At 54.9% G+C, this 27,844-nt stretch overlaps 1 protein-coding gene and 1 long non-coding RNA gene across 10 annotated transcripts in view; one reads left to right on the top strand and one right to left on the bottom strand.

Moving 5' to 3' along the window:
• Nucleotides 1-22,555, bottom strand: part of PRKCB (protein kinase C beta) — a 131,208-nt gene extending 108,653 nt beyond the window's left edge. For 7 of the 9 annotated variants that reach the window (XR_012631134.1, XR_012631133.1, XR_012631135.1 and 4 more), the window contains exons 1-2: nt 22,249-22,555; nt 21,742-21,773 (exon numbers count right to left, since the gene is read on the bottom strand). Coding sequence is in view for 5 of the 9 variants with exons in the window: in XM_074885907.1 (XP_074742008.1) it covers nt 21,742-21,773; nt 22,249-22,421 (205 nt within the window). In the remaining 4 variants the exon portion in view is untranslated. The remainder of the gene's footprint in view (nt 1-21,741; nt 21,774-22,248) is intronic. The other 2 variants (XM_074885906.1, XM_074885911.1) reach the window with 2 other exon arrangements.
• LOC141950711 (uncharacterized) lies at nt 12,681-17,370 on the top strand. The gene is made up of 2 exons (XR_012631136.1): nt 12,681-16,142; nt 16,985-17,370. It is a non-coding gene; the product is annotated as an uncharacterized LOC141950711 (long non-coding RNA).
• Nucleotides 22,556-27,844: the final 5,289 nt, after the last annotated feature.

Below are 27,844 nucleotides of genomic sequence, written 5' to 3'. Positions count from 1 at the left end.
CCAGCCACTTCCCTTTTACCGCAGGATTTCCAGGAGCAAGACCGGAGAGCAGCTGGTGTGGGGTGCCCAGGCTTCACCGCGCTCCCGACTGCCACCGTTTGACACCTTGCCCGCGACCGCCAGCACAGCCACTGCTCCTGCCCCCAAACACTCCCCCTCGGAGCAAGGATGAGCAGGACCCTGCGAAGGACACGCTGTCGCAGCACGGCATTAGTGCTCGAGCTGTGCCAGACGCGAAGGAAGATTCTAAAGTTCAAGCTGGTTAGTGAGAACCTCCAGGCTTCAGAAATAGCTTTGGGGAAGCGATACCACAGACGATGCTTCAGGGCACACATGGGGACGTCTCAGGGCGCAGCGCCCGGCACTGCTCTGCTGCGGTGGCTTCCTGCTCTCCCACAGGCGCTGGCAGGACCACGGCCCCGGGGCCGGCAGCGGGCACACTCGACAGGCAGCTCAGCTCCCAGAGCCCTTGCAGAGCCATATTTGCCCCAGGGGCTGGGAGGAAAGCCAAGAGCACTGCCCGTCTGGACTGGATGGAGAGTGGAGGCCTTCCCTCCACGGCTTTGCGAGGCTGGGGGGGACACGCCTGCTCTCACTGGATCTCCTCCACCTCCGGCCCGGTCCCGCCTGCCCTCTGCCCCGAGCGCAGCCAGACCTCAGCTCCCCCAAAGCCAAGCACACAGGAACAGCCAGCCCCAAGCCTGTGCACTGCCATCTTCCCTTGTTTGCATTTCTCTTCTTCTGCCTTGATATGAAGTCATGTGTTGAAGTTATCAGAAAGCTGGAAGTGAGTCAGCACAGTAAACCACAGCCTAAGAATATAACTAATTAAAACTATTCACTCAAGCCAGCATGTTCCAACATACTCAAGCCCCTAAACAAAGCCAGTTGCATCAGTGGGACGCAGCACACAACCCTGGTACGTTGGCTCCCGTCTCCTGCAGCAGATTGTACAAAGAACGAGTCATATACCAACGCAAGAGTCAGGGCTTCGCTACCGGGGTCCGCATTCCTCAACAGCGATGAGGTGAGTTTTGAGAGCGCTTTACTTCAGCCTCAGAGACAGCAGGAGTCATGCTTCAGTTGAGGGAGCACCTGAAACCACTGCCAACCCACCACGGGGTGGAGGGCAGAGAGCAGTGTTTGTACAAGACCAAACAAAGTGGTGACTTGGACTCAGCAAGTCAAACCAGCAACAGAAAGGAACTGCAACTCATCTCCAGCCTGTGCGGGATAGGCAAGGAGGGGTAGGTCAGCCCAACACCTTGCTACATTTAATATATTTATCCTTCCCTTCTTTTTTTGAAGGGGTAGGAGTGTAATTTGCTAACCAAGACTAAGACACCCCAAGGTCACAAGGGCAGATTACAGCAGAACAGGGATCTGAGCCCACGGCATTTCCCAGGTCCAAAAGCAACACCTTAACCGGGTCTGCTGCAACTCCCAGCGACCGGGGAGGACCTAAACACTGTCACTGAACTGCTGCTGGTGCTATGGAAATGCTACGCAAATAGACGCTGGGACATCCATCTGCAGAGTGATACCCACAGGGACAGGTCTGAAAAGCTCAGAAGAGAAGAGTGCATTGTTGTTAAGTGTTCACGGGCATCCCAGGTGCCCAGCAGGGGGCAGGAACAGGGCTGCCTCGGTGCTCCCTGCACACAAATCGGGGAGACCCCCTGCTCCCCCATAAGCATTGCGAGTGGAAAAAGCACCTTCCACACATTAGACACCCACACAGGCTGCTGGGCCAGTCTAGTGCCTCCTTATACACCAAAACCACCCGTTATGGAGCATGGGAGCAAGGCAGAGCGAAAGGATTTTGATCACTAGCTTACATGAATAAAAAGCATTTAGTTAGAGACCTCTCTGCTGCAGAGGACGTTTCCTTTATGCAATTGAGATGGAGTATGAGAGCATGAAACCAAATCCAGTAAGTGCAACGGAGGCACGGCCGGGGAGGCGGGCAGCAGAGCCTGGCAGCAGAGCCTGGCAGCAGGCGGGAGCTGCAGCGGGCCCGATGCTCCCCGAACCCTCCCTGCGCACACGGGATCGGCGGGAGCAGCGCGCGCGGCTGGTTTACAAGAAATCTGCAGCATTTCTTTGGCATTAAAATACTGAGATGCTGAGCGCTTTGTCACACCGCCCGTCTCCCTCCCAACCGAGTAAGATAAAATGTAATGATCCAGGACCCTGTAACGGATCTATTATTTAATAAATACAAGTATGCAGCAAGACCTGGCTTATGCTAACCAACTTTGAGAGAAGATAACTAGCCACCCAGCCATAAGCGCTGCAAGAATAACATCAATTAAATGGCACTTCTAAAAATAGACCACCTGACCTGCTACCACTTCTGACTATCAATCCAGCTTTCCCTGCAGAGAAGCTGCTGAAGTTCAGTCAAACCTCAAAATACTACCTCAAAATAGTTGTTCTCGCATCTGAACCGGTGCTGTGTCTGTAAGTGATCCACCCCTTCCTCAATTTAGATCGCTCAGAAACCTTCACAGAAAGAAAAATCACTATGTGTCAAGGAAGAAGCAGGGAGCGACAGATATTGATTGCAGGAGCAACAAAAGCTGTGGGAAAGGTTGCAGAAAACGGGGCTGCAGCCAGCTGGGCCTTCACAGCCAGATGCACTCGCATCTTGAGAAGTCGGTGACAGGGAAGGAGCAGGCAGTGCCTGGGCATCAACACGCGGTCACCAGCGAGCTCCAGCCACTCTTCAGGAGGTTTGTTAAGAAATGGGGAGTTTGAAGCCTTTGAAGTTCATCTGTTGGCACTTTCCATTACTTTTTGTCAGCCCACCGACACCGACGCACGCAAACACTGCCGCGGCCATGCAGCACGGCCTCGCTGCCTGCGCGGGCAAGCAGGACTCTGCCTGCACCCCGCCCCCACCCCACGGCCTCCCCGATTTCCAGCCCCTTACAGCAGCGCCATGCCCCACGCTGACGAGTCGCACCGCTCTTGCTCTGCGGGACGTTGAGCGAGGCTGGCGCGGCGCTGCCATGCAACGGGCACTCTCATCTCAGGTTCTGTAATTCCTGCACCACGTTGCTTCAGGCACAAGACTGCACACACCTCCACTCACCTTCTGGCTTTTACAGAGGTGGGGGTGAAGGCTGTGCCTGAAGAAGCACATGTGCTCCTGGCTTCAGAAGGACCGGCAGCAGCACCGCATGAAGGCGGGTGCACGATTGTATTGGGCTGGCACAGCCTGTCACCAACAGCGTTCCTGCAGGAAGGTGGGGCAGTCCAGAGGTGAGCTAACAGAATCATGGAGGTTGGAAAAGCCCTTGAAGATCCTCCAGTCCAACCATGAACCTCACACTGACCGTTCCCAACTCCACCAGATCCCTCAGCGCTGGCTCAACCCGACTCCTCAACCCCTCCAGGGACGGGTTCTCCCCCCCTGCCCTGGGCAGCCCATTCCAACACCCAACAACCCCTTCTGCAAAGAAATCCTTCCTAAGAGCCAGTCTGACCCTGCCCTGGCGCAGCTTGAGGCCATTCCCTCTTGTCCTAATACTTCTCAGAAGTTTTTAACTGGGTATGACAACACCAGACAGGCTGGATGTCACCTCCCCCAGACATGCAGATGAGTTACCCCATGCCCCAACTGGCCACCCAACAGAGGAGACTCCTGAATCAGTCACATACCTACAAATAAGCTTCAAAAAAAATGATCATTTTACACACATAATACACAAACACCTGAAATGTGGAGTTTGATTCTTCATTTAAGTCTCCAGGGTTTTTTCCCAAAGACTGCTCTAAAATGTAAAGGGTGAAGAGTAAAAGTGAAAACTCAGGTTCTTGACCTGACTGGGAGTGTAGCGCTGCAGGGAGCGGGGGCTGCAGGGCTATGTCGGGTTGACCCAGCACTGAGGGGATCTGGTGGAGTTGAGAATGGTCAGTGTGAGGTTAATGGTTGGACTGGAGGATCTTCAAGGGCTTTTCCAACCTCCATGATTCTGTGATTCTGTGAAGCCTCCAGCTGCCACAGACCCGGGACGAGGCCAACACTGCCTGGGGAACATGCCGTGCATCAGAGGATGCCCCGGAGCGCCCAGCCCGTGGTCCGGCACCATGGCACAGGGCTCTGCTCAGCCTCCCGGCACATCAGCACGGCCCGGGCAGAGGGCACACGGTCCCTGTCACACCCAGGAGTGGAAAGCACTAGTGACAAGTGAACATCTTGCTGGTGCATCCCATGGTCAGAGCGCTCCCACCACCCTCCTGCTGGCACCCTGGGTGCCAGGCACAGCAGTGCTGCCTTTCCTGGGGTCAGCCCCTCCAAAGCACAGGAATGCTGTTCACGGGGGGCTGGGGGTGACCCCCTCTCCAGACAAACTAGACCAGGAAGGCCCCAGTTTTGCAGAGCAAATTTGAAACAGCTCCTCCAAGGCTACTCCTGCACTCCTGAACCTGAAAGTTCTCCCAGGTGCTTCTTTAACCTTTCTGCTTATAATTTTCATTCCTCCGCCAGTGAGAGAAAGCAATTCACAGGAAGTTACTCTACCATTTCCGTGTTACTTCAGCATAGCCCTGCTTACGAAACCTCTGTCTGAGCCAGGGATGCACTCCAGGAGGGGACCAACACCAATAAACCGCCCTGCCAAAATCTGCCATCTCCTGTCCAGTTCACCAGTGTCCCCACAAGCCCTGTACTGCAACTCCCAGTCCCGATCCCAGTTGTGGCCACGCAGAGGAGCCCCCAGACTAGTGCTGTCACTCTCGTCAGTGGGCTGTCCTATGGACAGGACCTTCCAGAAATAACAGCCCGGACCAGGAAAATAGCGAAATGGGGGACTCATTTCCCTCGCAGGTTGGCTTCCCTGGCACAGCCCCCCTTGCAAAGTGTCACGAAGCTTTGGGGCAAGGGTTTGGGCACCCCACTGCCAGAGGGGGGACAAGGAGTGGCAGTTTCAAAAGGACAGGCAGAGTTACAGCAGCACGAGAGCCAGAGGCTTCCTAGGAGAGATGAGCAGCATCTTGAACGGCTCCCCCAGCCCTTCCACACGGAACAGGGTAATTATCATGTCCGTCCTTCCCCTCCAAAAACAGCTATAAGGCAGCGGTGGGATGTCGTCTGACAGCGCAGCTGAGCACGGCTCCCAGGGAGGGGGGGACGTCATGGGAACAGCGTCAGCGTGCGCAGCCCCCAGCACCAGCCAAGATTCCCCGACTTGGCCATGCAGAAGCCAGAGGTTCCAGCCAGGCTTGGCTGTTGTTGAATACCAAGCAAATACGTGGATTTTAGTTGTCCGAGGAGACTCTGTCATCGGACCCAAGTATCTTTGCGGAGCATCAGCCCTGCTGCAGGCTGCCCCACTCGCTCCCCCCTGGAGCTCATCCCCTCCACTATCTGCTTCCCTCCGCCCCGAACAAACATTAACAGCTTCAATAACAAAGGAAAAGTGGGTTTTTTTCAGGACAAACTGCCACTTCCCTCAGCTGTTTCAGCCTGGCTGGGCACAAGCGTTGCTGCCTGGTTCAGCGGTGGCACGGGTAGCAGAGCCGACGCTTTGAGCTGGAGGACGCTCCCACCGACACGATCAGCGATGCCGAGACACAAACCTTCGCAATTAAGCTGCTCATTTCAGCGTAATGGCTTGGCAGTTCACGTACAGCAGGGCCTGGACAGCAAATAAAACCTGAACAGGACAAGACCTGAATGTGCAATAACCCGATCAAAGGGGAACAGCTGTCCTGACAGGCAGCCACCTCCAGAAGGCCACTGCAGAGCAATTAGGAGTCCAATGGTCTCCGCAGTGGTAGACAGATGAGATACGAGCTCTTTATGAGACATCCATTGGCCCTCGCTCATTAGAAGAAAAGCACATCAAAACCAATAGCCAATAAACAGGAATTTAAACACGAGCAGCAGGGATCCATTTACAGACACCTCTGTTACTAAAATACCAGGCAGTTACGCAGCAACTGCCCCAGTGCTTCCCGCAGGCAGGCACGTGCTCGTGAGTGCTTCCATGTTTCAGAGTCATGTACCTGCCCCAGCCATTTTAGGAATAAAAGAAACCGTTTGACCCTAGCTCTCCTGAAAGTTCAGTTTAGGCCTTGTAATAAGTGGACAGGTAGTAACCACTCCTCAAAAATCATGGGATATTCTAACAGCCAGGAGATCCTGAGGGTGAGCATCTCAACGCACGTGCCCTGCGGGGCCAAGACGCACACGCCTCAGGTCTGACTAAAGCCCACCAGCATTTCTGTTCGCTAACTGTCATTCCTAAAGCCAAAAGCTTTAGCACCCCAAACAAGTCGGCAGGGAGCTGACAGCTATTATTTTAGGAGTCTCCATATGGACCCATTACAGCACCTTGCAGTTCTAATTTAGGGCACAGACTGACTTGGAGTGGATGGCTCTTTCCACCCCCAGGTCCACTGAGCAATGGAGCGTTTCCCAGGCGGTGCCAGCAGCGTGGTGCTGCAAGAGCTCTGGACCCTGGTCACCCCATTTCTTGAATGCAAGTGGCTGCAGAAAGAAAAGATGAAAAGAGAAAACACTGCCCAAGAACGTACGCCCCAAAAATATATTCAAGGAATAAGTTTCTTTAGAGAGGGGGGAAACACGCCTCCCCTTGTGCTGCTGAGAGGGCTGAGGGGACCGTCCCGGAGAGCCCGCCTTCTCTCCAAAGGGACCATCGGGCACCCAAACCCAGGAGACATCCGACAGCACCACCTCGCCCTGCTTCAGCAATGAGCGATGCCAACTGGTCCCACTGCAACGCCATGGGGACCCAGTTCTGCTCCTGCTGTCACCCACACCAGGCAGCGTGTCTGCGGGCTCCATGGGGACACCAGCCTCTGTTCTCCCTGCCCCAGCTCTGCTTTCCACACTAACCAGCCACAGCCAGCACCACCACCCAACTGGGCCCACTGCCTTTTTCCGAGCATCCCAGCGCAGGGGCGAGGATGGCAGCACAACCTGGCAGCCCTTTGCTTCCCCCTTCGGAAAGGACCAGACTGGCCACGTTATTTTGAACCCTCTCAAATGCTGACATACCACTGCTTACTCACATGATTTTCCTCTTGCTTTTTAAAGAAGTATTCTTGTTTCATTCTGACATGGTGGAAGAAAAATTACAGCCAAGCAGGCAGCGATAAGGGAGGAACTTGCAGCAGAGCTGCAGAGTCTGAAGCACCCGGCTGCTGAGGCACCCGATTCAGGAATAAGATAAGCTGCTGTGCCCCACAGCTAGGAAGGGGCCCCCGCCGCTGCCAGACAGCCCAGTCCTGGGGCTGCACAAGGGCTAGGGGGGATGCAGAGCGGCCTCTCCACCCAGATCAGGGAAGGCTTGCTGCCTTCAAACCCTCACGGACCAAGATGTAGTCTAGAAAAGGGCAAGATGATCAAAATAACAAAGTTGCTTGCATATGGGGAACGATGGAGTAGGCTGCAATCCCCCAACCCGGAGGTGGGACAGATGGAGGACACCAGAAAGCCTACGAGATCCTAGCTGGCACTGCAGGGGTGAGGACCAGCTGTCTCACCTCTCCCAGGCCCAGAGCTAGAGGCTGTCAAACAACGCCGGTGACAGCGAGGGCAAAAGCAAACCAGAGAGCGTTTGTTCAGGCTGCGGGAGAGCCGAGAGCACCTCGCTTGTGCGGGCTACCCCTGCAGCCCTCGGGCCGGGTGAGCGGCAGAGTCACGGCACGAGCAGCACCAAGCCCCCAGAGCACAAGCTGTACAGTGTAAAGTTCATTTTGGTGGCTCTGGAGCGGAGCATCTGAAAGGCAATTCACAGGTAACCGCTGGATTCGGTATTCCTTTACAGGAATCACAGCCTTATAATCTCTGCAATTAGAAAGGGAGTTGTTCTACCGTGATTTAAAATAGAAGTTTTTGTCACAAATTACTAGCTTTCACTCCTCTCGAACCTGAGCTTAAACCAAAACTTAAATGGAAATTTACAGGAGAATGAGAAAGTGAGTCAGTCTGCCCTTCCCAACAGTCGTTTATTTTCATCCTCTTGGACTCAGTTAATAGTAACACCAGAGAAATTAAGTTTCTTCCAAATTTACAAGACCCAGAACGGGGGAGGCAGTTTTGGAAGGGAACTCCGCCGTGCCGCGGACCATCGGCAGCACTGGGATTTGCCGTGGCCAGGGATGCCGTGCCGTTGTTTCTATCCCCATCCAGGCAGGGAGGGCTTCCCGCTCCGTCCCACCCCCCGCGAGACCTGCCCCCCCACCCGATGGCAAGGAGCTACAGGCAGCACGTTATGTCACAGCGCTATTATCCCATTTTTCCTACCCACGCAAGCAAGCGACTCTCATACCAGCTTGGGGAAACGGCTAAAACCAACCTAAAAGACAAGCCTCTCGCTTAGTAATTCGCCATTTGGCCAAACTGTGGCCAGGTGAAGGCCGAAGGAACTTTGTCTTCTGAAGCGTGGCACACTGAGGCTAAAACAGCTGGAGATTTCTCACTTGCCTTTGGGAAAGGAATGGTAACCACTTGCAGCAAAGCCTTAGACCAAAGAAAAACAATTCTCCAGTGATGCAGACCAAGACCCGTGCAGAGAGCCTCCCCAGCAAGCTGAGGAGATGCTCACGAGGAAAACCAGCCCCAGGTTCTCCAGAGCCCAGCTGAGCAGGGGGGGCCAGGGACAGCCTGGAGCTCCCTGCTCTCCCGAGAGCGAGCAGCACATGGCTGGGAGCCGCTCCTGTCCCCCCTGAACTGCTGTGACAGAGCCGTGGCCTTCAGACACCCAGCCCGTGAATGTCAGCCGCTGTCCTCATCTGTTGGGTAACGCAGATGCAGAGAGTCTGGAGCAACAGCCAGCTCATGGTTACGGAGGTTTGTTCTCTTTTTGCGTTGGCAATGCTCAGCATCGTCTTGTGCAAGCTGCCAACACAGGCAGAAACGAGTTTCCAGGATGTATTTCAAAGTGCCTTATTTTCAACTAGCAGCAGAGCTGAGATTCAGAATACATGCTGCAAAGCCTCCTACCCCAGTACATGTCTCCAGAGTATTTTCAGGTCAATAGAGGGACTGCTGTTAGAGGAAAAAAAAAATCCTTTTAGGTATATAATAAGGGAGAATTTAATTCTGCTCCAAGGTTGGGAGAAGCAAGCCATTTGTCATGCAGTATTTGATGACAGGACTTGTCCACAACCCAGACAGACATTCGCTTCCCTTACAGCAGGGTGAGAGCAGCAAACAAAGGAATTCAAACTGTTTGGCACCAAGACAGATATTCATATAGTTTCAGAGAAGGAAGGAATTCGAACCATAGTCTGAAGTTATTTTAGAAAAATTCTCTAAAAGGGTTTAGTACTCAACCAAAATGCAAATCACCATCATGGTTTCCTAAGCAAATGAGCTATTGTTACATTTTTTCCAGTCCAGCAACATCTTGCTCTGAAGATCTAATAGCAGCCCTACTGAGCAGCAGCTAATTAAAGCCTTTCCTCCTGCCAAAAGCCCAGATTCAGTCTCTAAATGACCCAGTAAGTGAGACTTTTTCCACCTCAGAAGCCCTAGGAGACTCCAGGTCAGAAGCTACGCCCCTACCGCTGCCGCGGCTGTACATCTGCCATGTCCTCCCCACCGATGGTGTCGGGGCAGAGGTAACATGGACTGACACCCGGCACCTCTCCCCACCGCTCCGAGCCACATGCTGCAAGAGCACAGCTCCCACAACATCTCTCCAACCAGCATCCCACCTCCTGCAGCTTTTCCGACAAGGCCGGTAAAGGCCGCGGGCAGAGCGGACGCCTCTCGCCGGTGCAGACCTCACTGCCAGCACAGCTCATCCCGGGTCCAAGAGTCAGCTCCAGTCGCCCACAATCCCACACGGCCTGTGGGCCCACCCCACACATGGCACCCGGAGAGACCTGCAGGAGAAGTGGCAGCCCTGGGAGACTCGATGGCGATGCAAGAGCTCTGCTGTTTCAGCACAAGTTCTCTTCCAGCAGGCAGCCACCATGGCATGGGGCGCAGGCTCCCCCCCTTCAACTGGGAGGGGATGGCATCAAGGAGGTGACCTGATGGTAGAAGGTTTCTGGGATGGAGACCTGCCGGCCTCTAAGAGGACAGCTCGCAGGGCGAGCTGCCAGGCCACGAGTGCGTAGATATGGATGTCCGAGGCAGGGAAAAACCCCCAGAAGCAAACTCTGAGATCAGCTTCTCAGCTGGCACGAAGGTCACTTTGTTTTACCCAGGAGAATAACTCACTGCTGTTACAGACCTACAAGCCTCATTTCCAGAAGACTCTGGCCCTGAGGCACCTCTCCATCAAACAGAAATGAATAAGACAAATTTGGAAGTTAATGGACTGAGCTATTGGAGATGGTCCTTAGACGCATCATCACACCAATGTGAATTAGTTCAGTTTTACAGTCGTTCCCAGGGCAGCAAGCAGAGAGCAGCAGCATCTCCCACGCCAGGCTGGGGAGGGGGGCAGGACAGACAGACAGAGGCGTCCTGCTCAGCCCTTCCCTCCCCTTCTGAGGATGGCCCCTCTTGCCCACTCTGCCATCCTCAGAAGCTCTCTCCACTGGCAGTTACAGCTATTGCATGAGGGGGCACTTTGCTCTGATCCATCCCCCCCCCCAAAAGCGAGTTCTTTCATCAAACTCTTCAGAAGCCAGGCAAACATGGAGGATTTTAGTCTCTTCCTTAAAGGCTGTTTTCCCAAAGCAGCCCACGAGGCAACGAAAACCGAAACCTGTGACAAAGCTAATCTCCACCATGACGACATGGCAAAGGTTGCTCCACAGCAAAGACTGTGCCAAGCTCTGGAGAGCCTATAAATAACCGTTTGGGGGATTATTTCAAGCTGTGCATAAATCTTCCATCAGCGCGGGAAAGGTGTCAACGCACCGACTTCTCCTGAGCGATAGCGACTGCTGGGGACCGAGGGGCTGCAGCACCGCGAGCGAGGCCGAGAGCAGCGAGCGCCCCAACCCTGCACGACCCCGCCACGCCTCCCGCTTGGGGCCGGGGGGGGGGGGGGTAGATCCATCCATCCCAGAGACCGGGGACACAGCTTGCACCATTTTTATTGCTTAGGCAATCCTTCTCCTCTTGGCTACTCGAGGTTAATGGCAAGTCATGGAGTATTTCCAAATATTTTTCCTAAGCCAAGCTAAAGCAGAAGTATTTAGTGTAATGAATGCAAAGAACAAAAAAAAACCCTAAAAACAAATTACTCAGCCTCTTGGGGTAGGCACAATATTAACAATCTTGACAAGCACCATCATTTTGCTTACAAGGCAAGTGTTAACAGTCCCCGCCAAGTAAAACACCGAGATGTAATGATCTCTGAATCAGCCTCTCTCCGAACGGTTGCACTGATAAAGGCAACAGATCTGGAGACATGGTAAATAATGACTTTGCACTGCGTCAGGAGCTAATCCACTCAGTGATGCAAATTAAATTCGTGGGCCACTTCCCCCTCACTTCAGCTTCTTACTGATATTATAAAACAATCTTCGTCCTGACTCCTGACTTCATAGCTATGTCACTGAGCAAAGTTTCATGAAGCCATTCAGGAGAACCACGACGGCGTTCACTCCTCTTCACAACCTCACTTTCTCATTCTTCTGCTATAATTGGAAATCATGAAAATGCATTTGTTCATGTGCTAAGAGTGTCAACTATTAAATGTGCTCGCTGTTCAGACCGTCAGAATAAAGGTATTCAACTGTTCCCTCCAAAGGTGAAGCTATTACTGTTGCATCATTTCACATGGCAACAGAAGACGGGGAGGAATCGACCAGCATGATCCGCTCAACCGCACCAGCGTCACAGCATGAGGAAGAGGAGTGGCTGAAGGCTGAGATTTAGGCATCAGAATCTTTTTTAGCTTCCCTGCTGCTGACTCAATACCAAATGTAGGAAGACTAGAACTACAGGAGACCGAAGTTTTTAAACACGACCCCCAACCAAGAGCAGAGGCAGAGCCTCCCCGAGCAGCCAGCGATCGCCACCGCCCCCGAGAGCCCCCGTGCTCACCTACCTCCCCCTGCCCCATGGACACAGCCCCGCTCAAGCTGCCTGACGCCAACTGCGCACCCAGCTCAAGCCCCACTGCTCCCAAGACCCCCCTGCAGAGCCACTAATTGTCCCTCCATTTCCCCAACCACCCCAAAAAAACATTCACCTGGGTTTTCTCCCACTTGGACCCAGAAGTATTTTCTCGCTCAGAAGAGTGCTCTGGGGAGTGAGCACTCCCACCCCCCAGAGGAACACTCACAGCAGACCAACTCTCTGGAAAAACACAGATTTAACTGGATGCAAAACAGCCAGTTTAAGGGGAGTTGTACTGTAACGAGTCTCAGGTTAGCAAGCCCAGTAACTTGCCTGTGCTGGAGCTTATTAATATTGGGTCTTTTGGCAGGCCTTGCCTGTCCAGCTAGGATTAGCAGTCAGTATATTCTGCCTGTCATATTTAGACAAGACTTATAAATCTGGCACAAAAGCGAGACCAAATATGGAAGATGAAAGCAAATTATTTAAACCGACAAGATGTAACTCAAATGTGTTAGACGTTCAGCAATCAATGCACTTCAGCTGGGGCAGGAGGACTTGTGCTCCCGGGCTACAGAAGTTAAATTCTGAAAGCAAGAGGCTAACGAGGATACAGGTGTTCACCCCAAACACTTGCTGATTCAAGTATGATGCTAGAACTGGGTTGTGGGTTTATTTGTTTGGGGTTTTTTTTATTCACATCATGGGAAGAGCACGACAGCTACAAACAGCTGAGGAAGTCAGCCCAAATCCCTCAAAAGCAAACAGCTTGAGCAGAGCCACAATTATGCCTCGGGTCAACTATGAGGCACAAAGAGCTGGCCAGCCAACACGCCTGGTCCTGGCCTGCGCACGCCATCCCCACCCGCCTGCGAGCGGCCCCCTCTCCGCTGACACACGCCAGCGGATACACTGTGCAGGCAACTCAGGCGTGCCGGAGCAGCAGCAAGGGAAGGAATCACATCTTCATCTAAACAGCATTTATCAGCACCTAACAGCAGAGCAACCGCTGCCCCAGCCCAGGTCTGCCCGGCCTTGGCCAGCTTCCAGAAAGAGGCACTTCGTAAACAAGAAGAGAAAGTAGCTGGCTTCCAGTAACCTCTGAGCAGGAAGATGATAACAAGTCCTATCCCAGTCTGCAGCAGAGTGCAGAGGACACAGCTGCAGGGGAACCATCCTGAAGGGATTTACAGGCTGCAGAGCAACATGCGGCCAGCAGACAATGCCCATCACGGCCAGCCGACACTGAGCTGAACGCCAGCGCCAGCACGCAGCTTCAGCGGCACCGTGATGCTGCCCGAGCAGAGCTGTCAGGTTTCATGAAATGCATTTCCTTTCACAGGGAACCAGGATCAGCTGTCGGAAGCGATGGTGAGGGCTGACTTACTGCATGAAGTGGGACCCTGTAAGGACTTGTCGTGCTTCCTCCTGTGTCAACGAACAGTTAAGTAATTCTGAATGGGGAAAAAAAAGGACTGCCTCTTGCAAGCTATTGTTTTAATTATACAGAATTCAGGTGGCCTACTCATAAGGAGAACATTTTAATTTATTTTTCCACTGGAGGCTGGTCTAAGAACAGGACTAATAAATCACTCGCAGCCTATATTAAGATAATCAGAACAGAGAGCACGGCAGTGCTAGCACAAAACAGCTGAGAAGCGTGGAGATTCCCCTCTCCTCGAGGTACAGCCCCCACCAGGAGCACACCCAGGCCACACACCCACCCCAGCACTGCACCAGGCACCCCCAATTCCTGCTGCTCCCTGAGGAGAGGAAGGTTTTTGCTCACCCCCCTTCTTCTTACCAACTACAAACCGCAGAGCTGTTACAGGAGGCAACGGCTGCCAACCACCTCTCTGTGCATGGCGCTGGGGCCAGCCAGGACTGAACACAGAAGAGCCAAACGACCTCCAAAGAGGAGATAGCTGCTTGGCTGGAGCATCCCATGGGTGCTTTGGTGGAGCCTCGGCCACGTGCAACAGGAGGACGTGCAGGGGAGCAAGCGCCCAGGGTCCACAGCGCAGGCGTTTAGCTCAGCAGCCGCCCCTGGACGCTGCGGCAAGAGCTCACCGCAGTCAAAGCCGTTTGCTGCCTCACAGCCCACAGCTCCTTGGGATGAGACCCACCGAGGGGGCCGAGCAATCCCCTGGGAGAGACCCCCACGGCTGCTGCTCTGTGTGGTGCCCGCAGGACTCCTCATCCCCCCTGGGTAAAGCGAGCAAGCGCTCGGCCACTTCTGCGCCCGTGCAGCATCAGGTGCAATTCTCACCAGCAGCAGCTCGTGGCTGGGAACGCTGCCTTCCCGGGAAGAGTTACAGCCAGCACAGCTACTTCTGGGAATTGCTTCTGCTTAATATGAAGGATTTGGCTGCTACTGAGCACCGCACAACTGGAGCTTTCTTCTCGTCTCCCCCACCCCTCCTGTGGCTTTGGTGGAAAAACTGACTTCTCAGTGACGGCTGCTCCAGGCTGGCAGGTCAGGGCCAGCCAGGGTCAAAGTCTCTCCCAGTGACAGTCCCTTCTCTGTTGGGGCAATAGCCCCTGTGCTCGGGAAGCACCCCCTAACACTAGCCCTGATGGGCTGAAAAGCTCCAGAGAGATTCTCACCTTCATCCACGGGGTCACTGTCTGGAGGACTACAGCGTTACTGCGCCCATTTTACAGCTCTGCCAGTCCCATCACCTCTGCCTCACAGGACTCCTGGCCCAGGCACAGTGGTCACCGACACCAGCCCAGCCCTGGCTGGCGAGCTGGAGCTGGTGGGGCTGGCTCAGAGCAGGGAGGCAGCACCCACAGCTGTCCTTTCCCAGGGAAATGTGAAACCCAATGGACAGCCCTCATTTCCTACCGCACTCGGGTCCAGACACCCCAGCCCCACATCTCTCTTTAGGTACAAGATTTGAGCGCAACGCCTCCCTCCGGGGAGTCCTTGCAGGGGTCCCGCTCCAGGGAGCGCAGTGGCTCTGGCTCCAGGCAGAGTTCCTGCTAAAACTCGAGGCACAGGACAACACCAACCCAGGGACTGAACCAGTCCTTGGCGGCGCTTTGTTTCCTACAGAGCCGTTTGAAAAGCCCAGAGGGTCTCTGGAGCACCCCGAGCTCCCTCCTCCCTCTTCCCCTTGCCCAGCTATCAGGGACAGAGTGCGCATCAGCAGAGCGAAGGGTATTTGTGCCGGCAACACGCAAGGCGACACCACAACACAGCGATGGAAACCCAAGGCTGCATCCAGGATCACTGCACAAGGACTCCTGCTTTTCTGATTTTGCTTCTATTGCCCTTTTCTTGGGTTACAGCCCTTGAAGAACACGAGGATCACGCTGCCCAAAAGACCTGCAGTTACCCCCTCCTACAGGGACCTTGTTACTCACCTTTGCTAAATGGCTCTAATTTGTGGACTTTCAGAATAATGATTCATGAAGCCATGCTAGAGGAATTAATCGCAGAGCACTGCAAGCGCCCTCCACCACTGCTCCGTGTCCTTCACACTGGAGCCTTACCACAGGCAGAAAACAGCGACCAGCCCACGGTCAGACTCTGGCAGGTCCAGAGCTCTGTTTCTGTTAACGTACAGCGCTAATCCTCTGCACAGCTGGCTTCTGCAGGAAAAATCCACCCAAGCATTTCTCTTGGGCAAAATCCCATCCCACCCACCATTATAAGAATCCCTTCTCCTTACTCTACACGTTCGATTCAGAGCAGGGGAGAGCACTTAACCTTCCCCTTCTGACTTACACTTTATAATGACGTGCTCCAAGCAGCTCTGCCCTGAACTAAATTATGGGCACAGCTAGAACTTAATTTCTTAGTCACTGGATCATGCAACGTATTTGCTGATAAATCTGAAGGGGGACTGGATGGCACTGACAAGCCCCTCAAGCATTTTTAGATTTCTGCCTTTTCAAGTGCAGTCAGAAGAACGAGGAGCCGTGCTCGCTGCCTGGGAGGGCAGCAGCCCCGCAGAAGGGCTTGTGCAACTCCTCGAGCTTGAGTTTCTAGATAAAACCTCATCAGTTAACAGAATTCAGAACAAGTTTTGAGAGAGGATTCAACCCCACCTCCTGTTCTACACCAGATATCAAACCCTCAAGATCTTGCTCTGTTTCACAGCCCCGGCATCTTCTGCTGGCACCAAAACAGGTGAGTGTCCGCCCACAACTTACTGCCAGTGCAAGGGTGCCCTACACACCCTTCCAGGAGCCCGTGTGCCATACGAATTTGTAGGATCACGAGCAGGTGAGCTAGCAGATGTACAGAAATGCCTGTACTGTTTGCTGAGAAGTCTCCTTAGAGACAGCCCAAGCATTGAATTCCCCTGAAAGACTCAATACCCAGAGAATAATCATGGCAGAGGCTCGTATACCGGGGTGGTTTAAACTCTTGCAGTGGAGTCACAGCTGACAGACACCAGCTAGACATGATGCAAACCCTCCTGCCACCCCCAAGGCCCCCAAACACCTTCTGGGGCCAACTCTGAGCCCCTCTGCCCAGCTCCCTGTTGCTGACACTGGTCAGTGACAGACAGCCCGGGAAGGGCACAGAGCACCTCATTATCAAAGGACAAGATCCTTTTAGGATGACAGCTATCTCGGGAGGTAAGAAAGAAAAATCTACCATGCTAACTGTGAAGGGGGAGGGAAAAGAGAAACCACTTCCACTGAGAAACTCGAATGAACCCTTCTGCACTGTAAGGAGACACTTAACGGGGCTGAACATATCGAGTGATCCCTGCTGAACCCGATAGCCACAGACCCCACGCTGCAAGAGGCTCCTGCAAGCCCAGATTTCCTTCCAAAACAGATCTGCTTCCCCAGCGGCAATTCCGAGCTGCAGATATCTAGCTCAGGAAGGAGCAGGATTAGGGAGACTAGCTCAGGCTACAGGCTTTAAAACTGAGTCTTTGAAGGCGACTTGGTCCTTCGACCATAGTGTGAAGGGGCACCTCTTCCCACTTTCCCTGTCGGCTCTGTCTGTACTCACAGTTCTGCAGAACCACAGACCATCTGGTGCAGCGGGGGACCGGACCGACTTCCCCTTTCTACTTCTACCTGCTCCAAGGCGCTGCCCCAGCGGCCGCAGCACGGGGCTCCTGTGGCCACCGTATCGAGAATTGTATTACCACTGCAAGGCACACAAAAAACCCTCCAAAATTATGTTTCCAATTTCTGCAGCATTATATAATTAGCATCATTTGTGTTGCAAAAGTAATTGCAGTAACATTTTTAATTAGTCTATTTGAACACTAACATTTCTCCAGTGTGCATAATATGTTGACACGAAATTACGGGGTTTGAGGCAACTCTGAATGATTGGAGTTTGTTTTGCTTTTGTTTCTCACTTGCTCAATACAGTCAATAAAAGCACACACTGAATGCCTGCGCGAAGTTAATGGCGACAAACCAGAACGCGTAGCAGCAGCACGAGCTGCAGTTAAGACCAGAGCTGTTATGGGTTTCGCTTCCGTCTGGAGGGCAGTGACGAGGTGGGGGAAGGAAGGGTGGGTTTTGAAGGCAGATAGCAAGAGAGAAATACTTGTTTGAAAGGTAAGGCCCGTCTGCCATTTCCCAGCTGCTTAGTTTTGGTATCAAACGTTGAATTGCAAAAACACAAAAAACAAGAGCACTGGATTTGGAGGACAGGGAGAAGAAAACCTGGAATTAGGAATTATATTTGGTATGAAGTTTAGAAAGAGATTAAATCTGAAGAGTATCTTTGCTTACTGAGTCATAACCAGGGATAAGAAGTAAACATTTTCTCCAGAAAAGTTACTGCACGAGATCTAAGCATCCATTACTGAACAATGCTTTGTTTTTTTCCCCTTCTCCTCTTAAGGAATCAAGATTCTTCTTTCCAAGATCTTTTCTACTTACTCTGTACACGTGAAAGCAGTAACAGATGCAGGTTATTTTTTGCTCCTAAGTGAGAATCACGTTACATGGCTCTTCACCTCTATGTGAGCACCTCTTCCCCTGCTCTTCCCAGGTTCCCAAGGTGGAAGGCAAGCCCAGCCACTGCAATGGCAACTCCAGGTTTAATAAACCCGGCTCTCGGTGAGGTGCCCCCTCACAAAACCTCCAGTGCAGCCAGTACTCTGATCCACAGAGGGACCGAGAGCAGCTTGGACAACAGGAGAAAGATACGTCAAGGATGACAAGGAGGGAACAAGAGCAGAAAAGACAAAGAGAAAGCTAGCAGTTCCCAGAAGCGGCACATTTTGAGGACGAGACCAAGAATTTCACTCTCAACAGCTTTGAAACCAGTTCCCTTTCTTTTACCATCCTCAAAGCACTGAGAGGAGAACCAAGACAGCAAAGCCATCAGCTGCAACTTAGCCACACGTCGTTCCTTCACCAAGAGAGCCTGCAGATAACGCGGTGCCGTTCCCTCCCTCCTCCCGTGATCCCTGGTACTGGTGTCAGACAGATGGATCTCAAAACTCGGGCGGGGCAGAACACGTTCACCCCTTTCTCTTTGTTACTTATGAGTTCACGTGAGAGCTCGCGTACCTTCCAGCTGCAACAGAGTCAGAAAGCCCCCTCTGTACCGGGCTGACACGCAGCCAGTATACGTCGAGCTTCCCCCAGGAAGACTTCATCTTTCTGGCAGCTCCAGGCACATCCACAGCACTTCATTCTTCCTACCCAACCCCTCCAATAATGATATTTTTCTTTAACCTGCAAGAACCAGCCCTGCTCCTCAGGGCCGCCTGCGCACAGACCTCCTGCTGCCCAGGCACAGAAATGCTTTCTGGCTCTGAAGAAAGACACTACCCCAGGAAGTCTTCAGATGCATACAAGGATAAGAAGGAGATTGTATACAAGGATAAGAAGCAGATTAGCAAGCAATTAAGTGGCATTTGTGGTATCCATTAGTATTTCAAGCTACAAAGAGTCAGTTTCTGCTAACTTCCTGCCAAAAGTCACAAGTAATGAGCTAATTAACAATCTAATTATTGCAAATGCCCTAGAAAGAAATCAGGGCACAGGTGAAAACCTACTTAAAGCAAGCATGGCAGTAGGAACCAGCTCAGAAACAAGACAGGCATGTGCCTTAGCTTCATCTCCAGCCCTCCCCGCTGAACAGGATAAAATAGTTGGGGAAGCTGTTAAAGTTGAATTAAAGCTGCTTCAGTAAAGGGAGAGCTACAGACCGCAATCAAAGCTTACTGCAAGCCCTGTAGAGCTGAAGAAAGAGAACCCCTGAACAAAAGCTAGCCCCGAGGTGGTGGTTGTTTTGAGTTTTTTTTTTCTTCCATGTAAATACGACTTATTTACCCAGTTCAACAGCAGCTGCAGCACAACGTGTGGGGCATGAGCCTGCAGCCTCGTGCTCCCCGCCGATGGGGAGCGGTACCCAGCGCTACGACGGCTCCCGCGCAAGAGCTCGACCCGTTCCGGGGGCAGGAGCGGTGCCAGCCCTGGCACTCCGAGCTCTTCCTCCCACCGCAGCAGAGCCGCTCGCCCTCCCGCAGCCCCCCGGGGTAGCTGTGATTTCCAAGCAGATGGCAGGCAGGAGAGACTTCTAGCTCGTGCTTGACTTCCCAACCTGGAAGCGTTCCTCACGCTGACACGGCGTGCCTTCCGCCGTGGGGCACCGACGGCACGATGCTTTCGTGGCAGGGAGGATCACACCCACACTCTACCTCACTAATGGGAGCGCCTTCACCCAGGGACCTCGGCACCTCGCAGCAGGGGACGTATGTGAAAATCCACAGATCGCTGATTTTAGGAAGGTATTTGGGGTAAAGATGGTCTGTTCCACGTTACCGCAGTCTGCAACGTTTCCTATTGCAATGCAGTAACGCGGTTTTCATGCCTGTAATACCAGAATAACCTGGAAAGTGGTTTCTTAAGGCAGAAAGGTATCTTATAGACCAGTCCCGCACCTCTGGAGACATCACTGAGCACAGAGTCCTACCGGCAGCTGAGAAGGGCTCCTGCTCCGAGAACCACAGGACAGGACTGCGCTGTTTAACATCTACTGGTGGAGGGTCTCCTCATTTGGAGGGCAGTTGCTGTGCCTTAAGTCTGAGACCACCTCCATGGGTCCCATTGAACCGACCTCGCCCCGAAGACTGATTTAACACTGGTTAAAAACATTTAAAGGATAAAGCTTGAAACAAGCGCACAATTACAGGTTTGGACAATAGTTCCTAACGGCTGCAAGAGAGACTTGAAAAGGCTCCAATTATCTGATACGGAATGCTATGGTAGAACCAAGCAAAGCACTAGAAACGATACAGGAAAAGCCCTGCCCCACCAGCACATGATCCCCACCAGCTTTTCTAGCACACTTCAAATCTCAGGGGCGTTGTGTTTGCACAAATACGCCTGGCACGACGTTGCCTGCACCGCAAGGAAAGCCAGAGAATTAACAGCTGGGTAAACCTGGGAAGACCCACAGTAAGAAATACAAGCTGCACAAAACTCCTCCGAGCAACACGACTTCTCCGCCCGTGTATGAAACCTCAGGTGCCAGGGCAAGCTGTGACCTTGAGTAACACCACTAGGACACGTTTTAGTCTCCACATCTGCTTTCCTCCGCTTGCCAGTGCCAGCCCAGGCCCTTAGGTGGGGGCTTGGGGGGAGGCGGCGGGGAGATGCTTTTGGTATTTTAAAGGTTTTACTCCTAAGGCAAGTGCTAAGGACGAGCAGCAGCACCATTTAGACTGGGCTAGACTTAGGCTGCTTGTAGGAGCGCCTGCAGAGATGCTCCTGAGAGCACCCAAGACAAAGCCCTCCTGCCCGCAGCCGCAGCGCAGGCAGAGCTGCCGTCCGAGACTCCGACCCCCCGCAGCACCCCGAGTTTTGACTGTGTGCCACACCGTAACCCAGGGGAGGGGGGGTCTGCTTTCTGCTCCTGATACAAACGGAGGCTGCCAAAATAAGCTGTTCTTGAGATTAGAGCTGTACAGCTGCTTCATTTTCATGCAAAATACCTCAACTTGGGATTCAGCCACCCGCCAAAATAAAACTCTGCCCCAAATATTCATAAGAGCAGAATTTCCCTGCCAGCAACTGCAGCACCAGCCGGGTTTGGAGCCCAAGCCCAGCCCGTTCCCTCCCGCAGGTGCGACCTGCAGCGCGGCGGCCGGGATCCGCTCGGGTGCGTGCGAGCATGGGCAGCCTGCAGCCAGGCTACGGGGGCTCCAGAGAAAGCCCAGTTAATTCATCCCAATGTCCTGAGGGACGCGAGAAATCCCCGAAGAGCCCCTGCAGAATCCCAGCCTTATCAGCACAAATAATTCTGGCTGTAGTAACCCAGAAGCTACTGCAACATATTTTGTTATAAAGCCTCGTTTTTCCCCAGCAACACAACTAAGCCCTCCAAGTTCTGCCAGGCTGCAGGGTGACAGCACCGGGCTGCCACCGCGCCGGCAGCCCCTCGGCTGCCAACAGACGCCTTTTCCTAGGAAGTACGTTAAAAACAATAAACTTCCCTCTGCCTTTTTCGGGGGGATATATCAGAAGGCTTGGGCGCTCATCTCCAGTACCGAAACCCAACTGGCTTAAAAGCACCGACCAGTTGCTCGGTTGATTAAAAAAAATATTTTAAAAAAATGACTAAGCTGCTTCCCCCGGCCTGGGCACGGCGGTTCCCGAGGGGCCGCTGCCCGCCAGCCCCGGCCGCGCTGCTCCGCGGGCGGTCCCCCGGTTTGGGGGGGACACACACGGTGCCTGCCCCCCCCCCCCCCCCCCAACCCCGGTGCCCCGAGCCCCCCCGGCAGCGCGGAACTGACCTTGACACTGGAAGCCCTGTTTGCCGAAGCCCCTGCGGAGAGAGAGGCGGCGTGAGGGCCCGGCCCGCACCGACCCTGCCCGGCGGGGGCCCGCGGATGAGGGCGGGGGGGGAGCAGCCGGGCCCGGAGAGAGTGAGGGGGGGTCCCTGAGGGCTGAGGGGGTCCGGCGGGCTGGGCTGGGGGTCCCGGAGCGGGTGAGGAGGCGCCGCGCCGGGTTAGGCGGGACCCGGAGCGGGTGAGGGGGGGGGTTCCCGCCGAGCCGGGCCGGGGGACCCGGGCCGAGTTAGGGGTCCCGGAACCGGTGAGGGGGGGTTCAGGCCGGGCCGGGACTCCGGACCGGGTGAGAGGGGGGCCGGGCCGGGCTGAGCGTCCCGGAGCCGGTGAGGGGGGGGCCGGGCCGGGCCGGGCTGAGCGTCCCGGAGCCGGTGAGGGGGGGGCCGGGCCGGGCCGGGCTGAGCGTCCCGGAGCCGGTTGCGGTGCGGTCCGGGGGTGCCGGGGGTGCCTCACCAGATGAAGTCGGTGCAGTGGCTGCAGAAGGTGGGCTGCTTGAAGAACCGCGCCGTGAACTTGTGGTTCTTCACTTCGTGCACGTTCTTCTGCCGCAGGGCGCCTTTGCGGGCGAAGCGCACCGGGCCCTCCTCACCCTCGGGGCCCGGCGCCGCCGCGGGCGGCTCGGCCATGCTCTGCGCGGGCTGCCGGCCGGCCCGCTCCGCTCCGGTTCGGTTCGCTCCGGTTCTCTCCGGCCCGGTTCTCGCTCCCGCCCGCCGCAGCTGGGGCCGGGGCTCGGCGGCGCTCGGCACCTCTGGGCTGCAGCTGGCGGGAGGCACCGACACACACCCGGCGCCGCCCCGCCCCCTCATCTACATAACGCTGCCCCGCCCCGCCCCTTCATCTGCATAACACGGCCCCGCCCTCCCCTCGCGCCGCTCGCCCTCAGCCACGCCCCGCTGATTTGCGTGTGATTTGCATAGCGCCGCGCGGGGGGGGGGGGGGGGGGGAGGCCCCCACACCCCTTCCCCTCCTCTCTCCCCGCCGTGGGGCGCAGTGGGCGGTTCCTGGGGAGGCTCCGCCCACGCGTCTCATTTGCATATAGCACCTGCATCCCGGACCCGCGGGGGGACCCCGGGGGGGCACCAGGGTTGAGGGGGACACCAGGATGGGGGGGGTGGGACAACGAGCAAGAGTCGGGGATGGGGGTAAATTGTAATAATGGTGGTAATAATGATGGAAATAACAGTAAATTAAAGAAACCCAACAGAGAAGCCCTGTCCTCAGTCGCGGGGGGGTCTGTGCTGCAGGGAGAACGCCCACCGCGGGACCGCCGGGGGGGTGACAGCTTCTCCAAACTCCCTCGGGAGTCGTTGGCTTCCCCGTGCCAAGGCCAGAATTGTGTTGCTTCCCGCTGGCTTTGGGCACACGCCAGCGGCGGGAGCAGCGCGGTGGGAGCACCGGGCACGGCCACCCGCCCCGGGCAGCGCAGGGCTGGCACCAGGCACGAGGGACGCAAAGCCGACAGGATCTCAAATGGCCTCCTTTTACCCAGCTCACTGGGAACGCCTCAGCTGCCCAGCACGGAGGAGTTTTCAAGCCCCGTTTGCCATTCATCTTTCTTGCTACCCACTGGCACTCGCAGACACTGAAAATCGGGTCCGTCAGCCTCCTCCTCCGACGTCCAGGTCTCCCGGTGCCAGCCCGGTGCCCGCTTCAGGAGCTGAGGCAACGACAATTCAAATCAAAACTGAAACATAATCATGAAAACATTTCTGCCAACAGCACGTCTTTCTAAATTCTCGTTTGTGGGATTTAATTCTGGTTCTGCAGCCACGTGATCATTTTCCTTCTGTGGCCCACGACCGTCCCTGCTCCGCTGGGATCCAGCCCTCCACCCTCCAAGCGCTTTCTCTGAAGAATGTCCCTCAAGCGCTGGGGAATTAAACGCCCAGGAGGCTTTACCAGAAATAGGCCCGGAGCTGTTATTATGCGGCTGCTTTAAAAGGTTCATTACAGTAATAAAACATAACTGACCTGTCCTGCTGATGTCGTCTTTCCATAAGCAGACAGGCTTGTTACTAACACCCAGCACCATGTGATTTTAATGCTAAGAGGGAGAAATAAATTGCAGGCATCCCTCCTCGTGCTGCGCTTGTGTCATGAGGAAATGAAGGGGAACCTTCCTGAGGCCTCCCCGTCGTCGTGCTTTTTCTCGGGTGCTTTTTCTCCCCATCGTCGTGCCAGCCCGTGCTGCGGGGTGTCTTCTGCCTCGGGCGTGAGGCCCTATTCACTGCTGGTTTGCACATAGAAATCTTCACAACAGAAATAACTCCTTCTGCCTGCAAAGGAATGAGAGTAATAATGAAAATAATAGCAGGTCATTTTGATTCCTTTCCTGTGTACTTTCGCGAAGGAAAGTGGCATATTACACTAAGTGCAGTAGCCATGCTAGGCTGAATTCTTCTCGTTCTAATTGTAAACTCCGAGCTTTGCCTGTTTCTTCTTTGTTGTTCTTTTACTGTACGTACCCATTTTCCAAACGCAGCCCGCATAGCTGCTGCCTATGGAACCCAGCGGCAGCAGAAACCACTGAGAATAGGTCTTTAATTTCCCCCTATAAGTATTGATAATCATGTTAGCATTCTTGCGCAAGCTTTTTTCACTCTGCTGGGCCGAGAAGCACAAAAGCCAGGTACAGCTCCCACTCTCGGGAGGTTGGTTTCTTTTTTTCTGATTTTACCGTTTGCATTATCGAGCGCACTCAGAGCCGTACCGTATCAAAGGCAGGATTTTCAAGGCCACGCTAATTTTCATGGGAGCTGGGTATCCAGATCCCCTCAGCACTTTGAAACGTCGGACTGAACATCCCAGCAGCTCTTTCCTCTGAGGAAATTGTTCTATTTATTAATGCGAGTAAAGTCCCCACAGGTGCGACGAGAGGACTGACACACAAACAACGCTGAACCGGCCCTCTCAGAGGAGCGCAGCGCGCGGAGCAGAGGGGAAATCAGCCCAATTTGTTCCTGTTGCCACGAAAGTGCAGGTTCTCTATCACATTTTCCCCTCCAACAGCTCCTGACGCCGGAGAGGAGGGCACTGAAACCCAGCGGTGATGTGGGCAAATGGGGCCTCATCCCACGGAGCTGTAAAATCCAGGCTTGCCTTCCCTGTGGACTCGGTGGCCGGTGGGTGGGAGAGCAGCACGGAGACAAGGGGTGCGGGAGCAGGCGCCTGTAGAGACGTGATTCACATCCTGAGGAAGGGCCCTCACTCTCCCACCGGGCAACCCAGGAGCTGCTCTGCGGAAGGACAAGCACCAGGCGCGCTGCAGGGACACGTGTGAGCAGAGCCTGGCGTGAGGCCGCGGGCTCGGGGTCACAGGAGACAGGTAACACAAGCCCTTTCCAGCAAAAAAACCCTGAATCACAACTAACAAATTGCAGGGGTTCGGGTCAGAAGCCCGTGGCAGTCGCTCAACCCGGGGTGTTGCACCACGGCACGCGGCAATGCGCCAGCTCCAGCCCTGCAGCCTCGCTCTGCACCGGGGAAGGGCAAGCTGCCCCCAAAGCCCAGCAAAGAGGCAACATCCCCAAAGACAAGGTGAATTCTCCCCGTTTCCTGATCAAGCTCTGCCTCCAGGCGTGCAGGAGGCCCTCGCGCTGCCCCGTGCGCAGGAGCTGCCGTCCCGGAGCAGCGGCTCGCGTGGGAGCGCAGGCGAGCTCCTGGCAAGCGCTGCAGCCTCCAGCCTTGCATTGATGTAAGGATGCTGCTCCCTTGGTGCCCACATTGGCTTTCTCTAAAGAATTCAAAGAAGCTGGAGAACAGATTTTTTTTTCTCTTTTTTTCCCAGCATTTGTTTCTTAGGGACCTAAATCCGCCACAGGAAACAGGTGGAGGAAGAGTCAAACTCTAATTAAATATAAAGGTGTCTCAGCAGCACTCTGCAGCCTCCGTTTGCAGATGCCATTTTGCCCCCCCAGCACACCAGGAGGGCCAAGGCAGGGACAGGGGACCCTGGAGCAGGGACCTGCTGTGCCCTCCCTGCGGGTGCAGCCGAGCAGCAGTCGCTCTGCGAGCAGCAAGCCTCAGCTCCGGCTCTGACGCCGGGCATCTCCCCGCGTCTCCTCGCAGCGCCGCGGGGCTGGTGCGGAGCTTTCTGAGGACACGCGGGAGAGCGCTTAAAGCTCCCAGGAGCTGGATGAAGGCTGGTGGGTTCCTGGGAGGGGTCTCCCAGTGTTTGGGGTGCATGCTGAGGCAGCACTACTCCTCTAGGTCCAGGAAATACAAGTTTTAAAAGCTTTCACCCAAAATGTCCTTGCCAGGAAAGGGCAGATCCCCACACCCTGCCATTGTCTTCTGTCTTTGGTCCCACTAAACTTTGGAGAAGCTTCTTGCTCCTCACAGTGATTCCTCGGGCCCCACGGCAGAGGCTGCCTGGGGGGTACCCCGAGGGCTGTGAGGCCGCAGTTACACCGCACGGGGCAAAGGGCCCGTGGGGCTGAGCCAAGGCTGGAGCCACAGGCTGGGGCATCCCCGGCCATGCTGCTGCTCTGGGCAGCACCAGCCCCACCGGGTACCCCCAGGGGACTGGGGATTCGCCTCTGGCCCCGCAGGGACACTGGGGACAGCGGGGGGGTGACGGGCAGGCCCCCCCGCAGCAGGGCGACGTCAGCTGAGCTGGTTTTTCCCTTTCTGCTTTCACAGTTTTTGCATGTTTCACGTCCTCCGTGCAGAGAGGATGGAGCGAGGAAGAGAGAAGCTGCGTTCATGTGAGGAGAGACCTAGTTACCCACCCACCGGAGGCAAGAGCATCCTTCGCAGCCAGCCACTGTGTGAAAAAAAAGCAGCCCAAACGTTAGCGCCTGAGCGTTACATAAACCCGCACGAGCGGCCGGCGGCGAGGAGAGCGATGGGGAGAGCCGCAGAGGCACGGCCGGGCAGCGACGCTCGGCTGGAACCCCACTGCCCCGATCTCAGCTGTGAAAAGCAATTGTTTCCATTTGCCTCCACCCGACGTTTTTAGCAGCCGTGTTTTGATCCAGCAGCGCAGCTGCCGAACGGTTGCCTGCTCGGGCTCGGCGTGGATGTGCCGGAGGGGACTCAGGCAGGGCTGTCGCTGGGGGCAGCGGGACCACTGCCCACGACGGGGGGGCTGCTGGGGGACACTGTGGGCTCCGACCAGCCGCAGCCCCCCAGACCACCTCTGATTTCAAACACGGAGCAGAGACACCCGGGGATGTTGGGCAGAGAGGAGGAAACCTGGGCAAAAAAAGCAAAGACATGTTATCCCTAATGGTCCCCAGAGCGCAGGTTATTCAGCTGGCAATGAGCTGGCATGTGCTGACACTCCGCCCAGCCGTCCTGGGGCAGGAGGGCACGAGCAAGTGAAGGGACTGCAACAAAAAACGGTCGTTAAATGGGGCTCCAGCCCCCCAAGTCTGTCCAGCCAGGGCAGAGCAGGCGGGACAGCATCTCCCTGTCACACCAGAGAACGCAATTTCCTGCAGAAGCAGAACTCGTGCCGCGTTTCCAGGCTCCCAGCTGCTCTGTGCTCCTTTGCCCGGGACTCACAGGCACCCAGGAGCAAGATGGGGTGCGAGGACGCCCTGGGGGTGCAGTTCCTAGCGGGGAACTGCCGGGCCATGAGGGGCAGCAGGGCAGAGCCAGAGAAGCAAGCCTGTTCCTGGCTCAGCGTGCAGACTCGCAGTGCCTGGTGTTCAGGGCTTGTGGAAATTCATTGCTATTTTTCAGGCCCACCAACGTTTCTTCCATCCCTCCTCGAGGCAAAGCACGCTGCAGATGAATAAATGAGGTGAGGAGCCTGTGTCCTTCGCTGCCCGGCAGTGAGATACCCTCCACTCGCTCCAGCAAGGGGCACAGACACCAAACCTGCCAAAAAGCTGCAGAACCTGAGTGCTCCAAACCCGCGTGCACGGGAAGCGCAGTCACACATCGGGTACTCGCACGGTTCGGCACTTCACAGACGTGCTTAGGCTATTTAAATATTTCATATTCCTGTCTGCTGGCTTTCAGGGAGAACAAATTAATTCTCTTTCATGTACCCAGAAATGGCCCACATCAAACCGCCTTCCCGCACAGTTGGTTAAACAAA

Source organism: Strix uralensis, chromosome 16 (assembly GCF_047716275.1).
Source record: "Strix uralensis isolate ZFMK-TIS-50842 chromosome 16, bStrUra1, whole genome shotgun sequence".
Lineage (NCBI taxonomy): Eukaryota > Metazoa > Chordata > Aves > Strigiformes > Strigidae > Strix > Strix uralensis.
The sequence above is the reverse complement of the archived record's forward strand: the minus strand, read 5'-3'. Positions and strand labels throughout refer to the sequence as shown.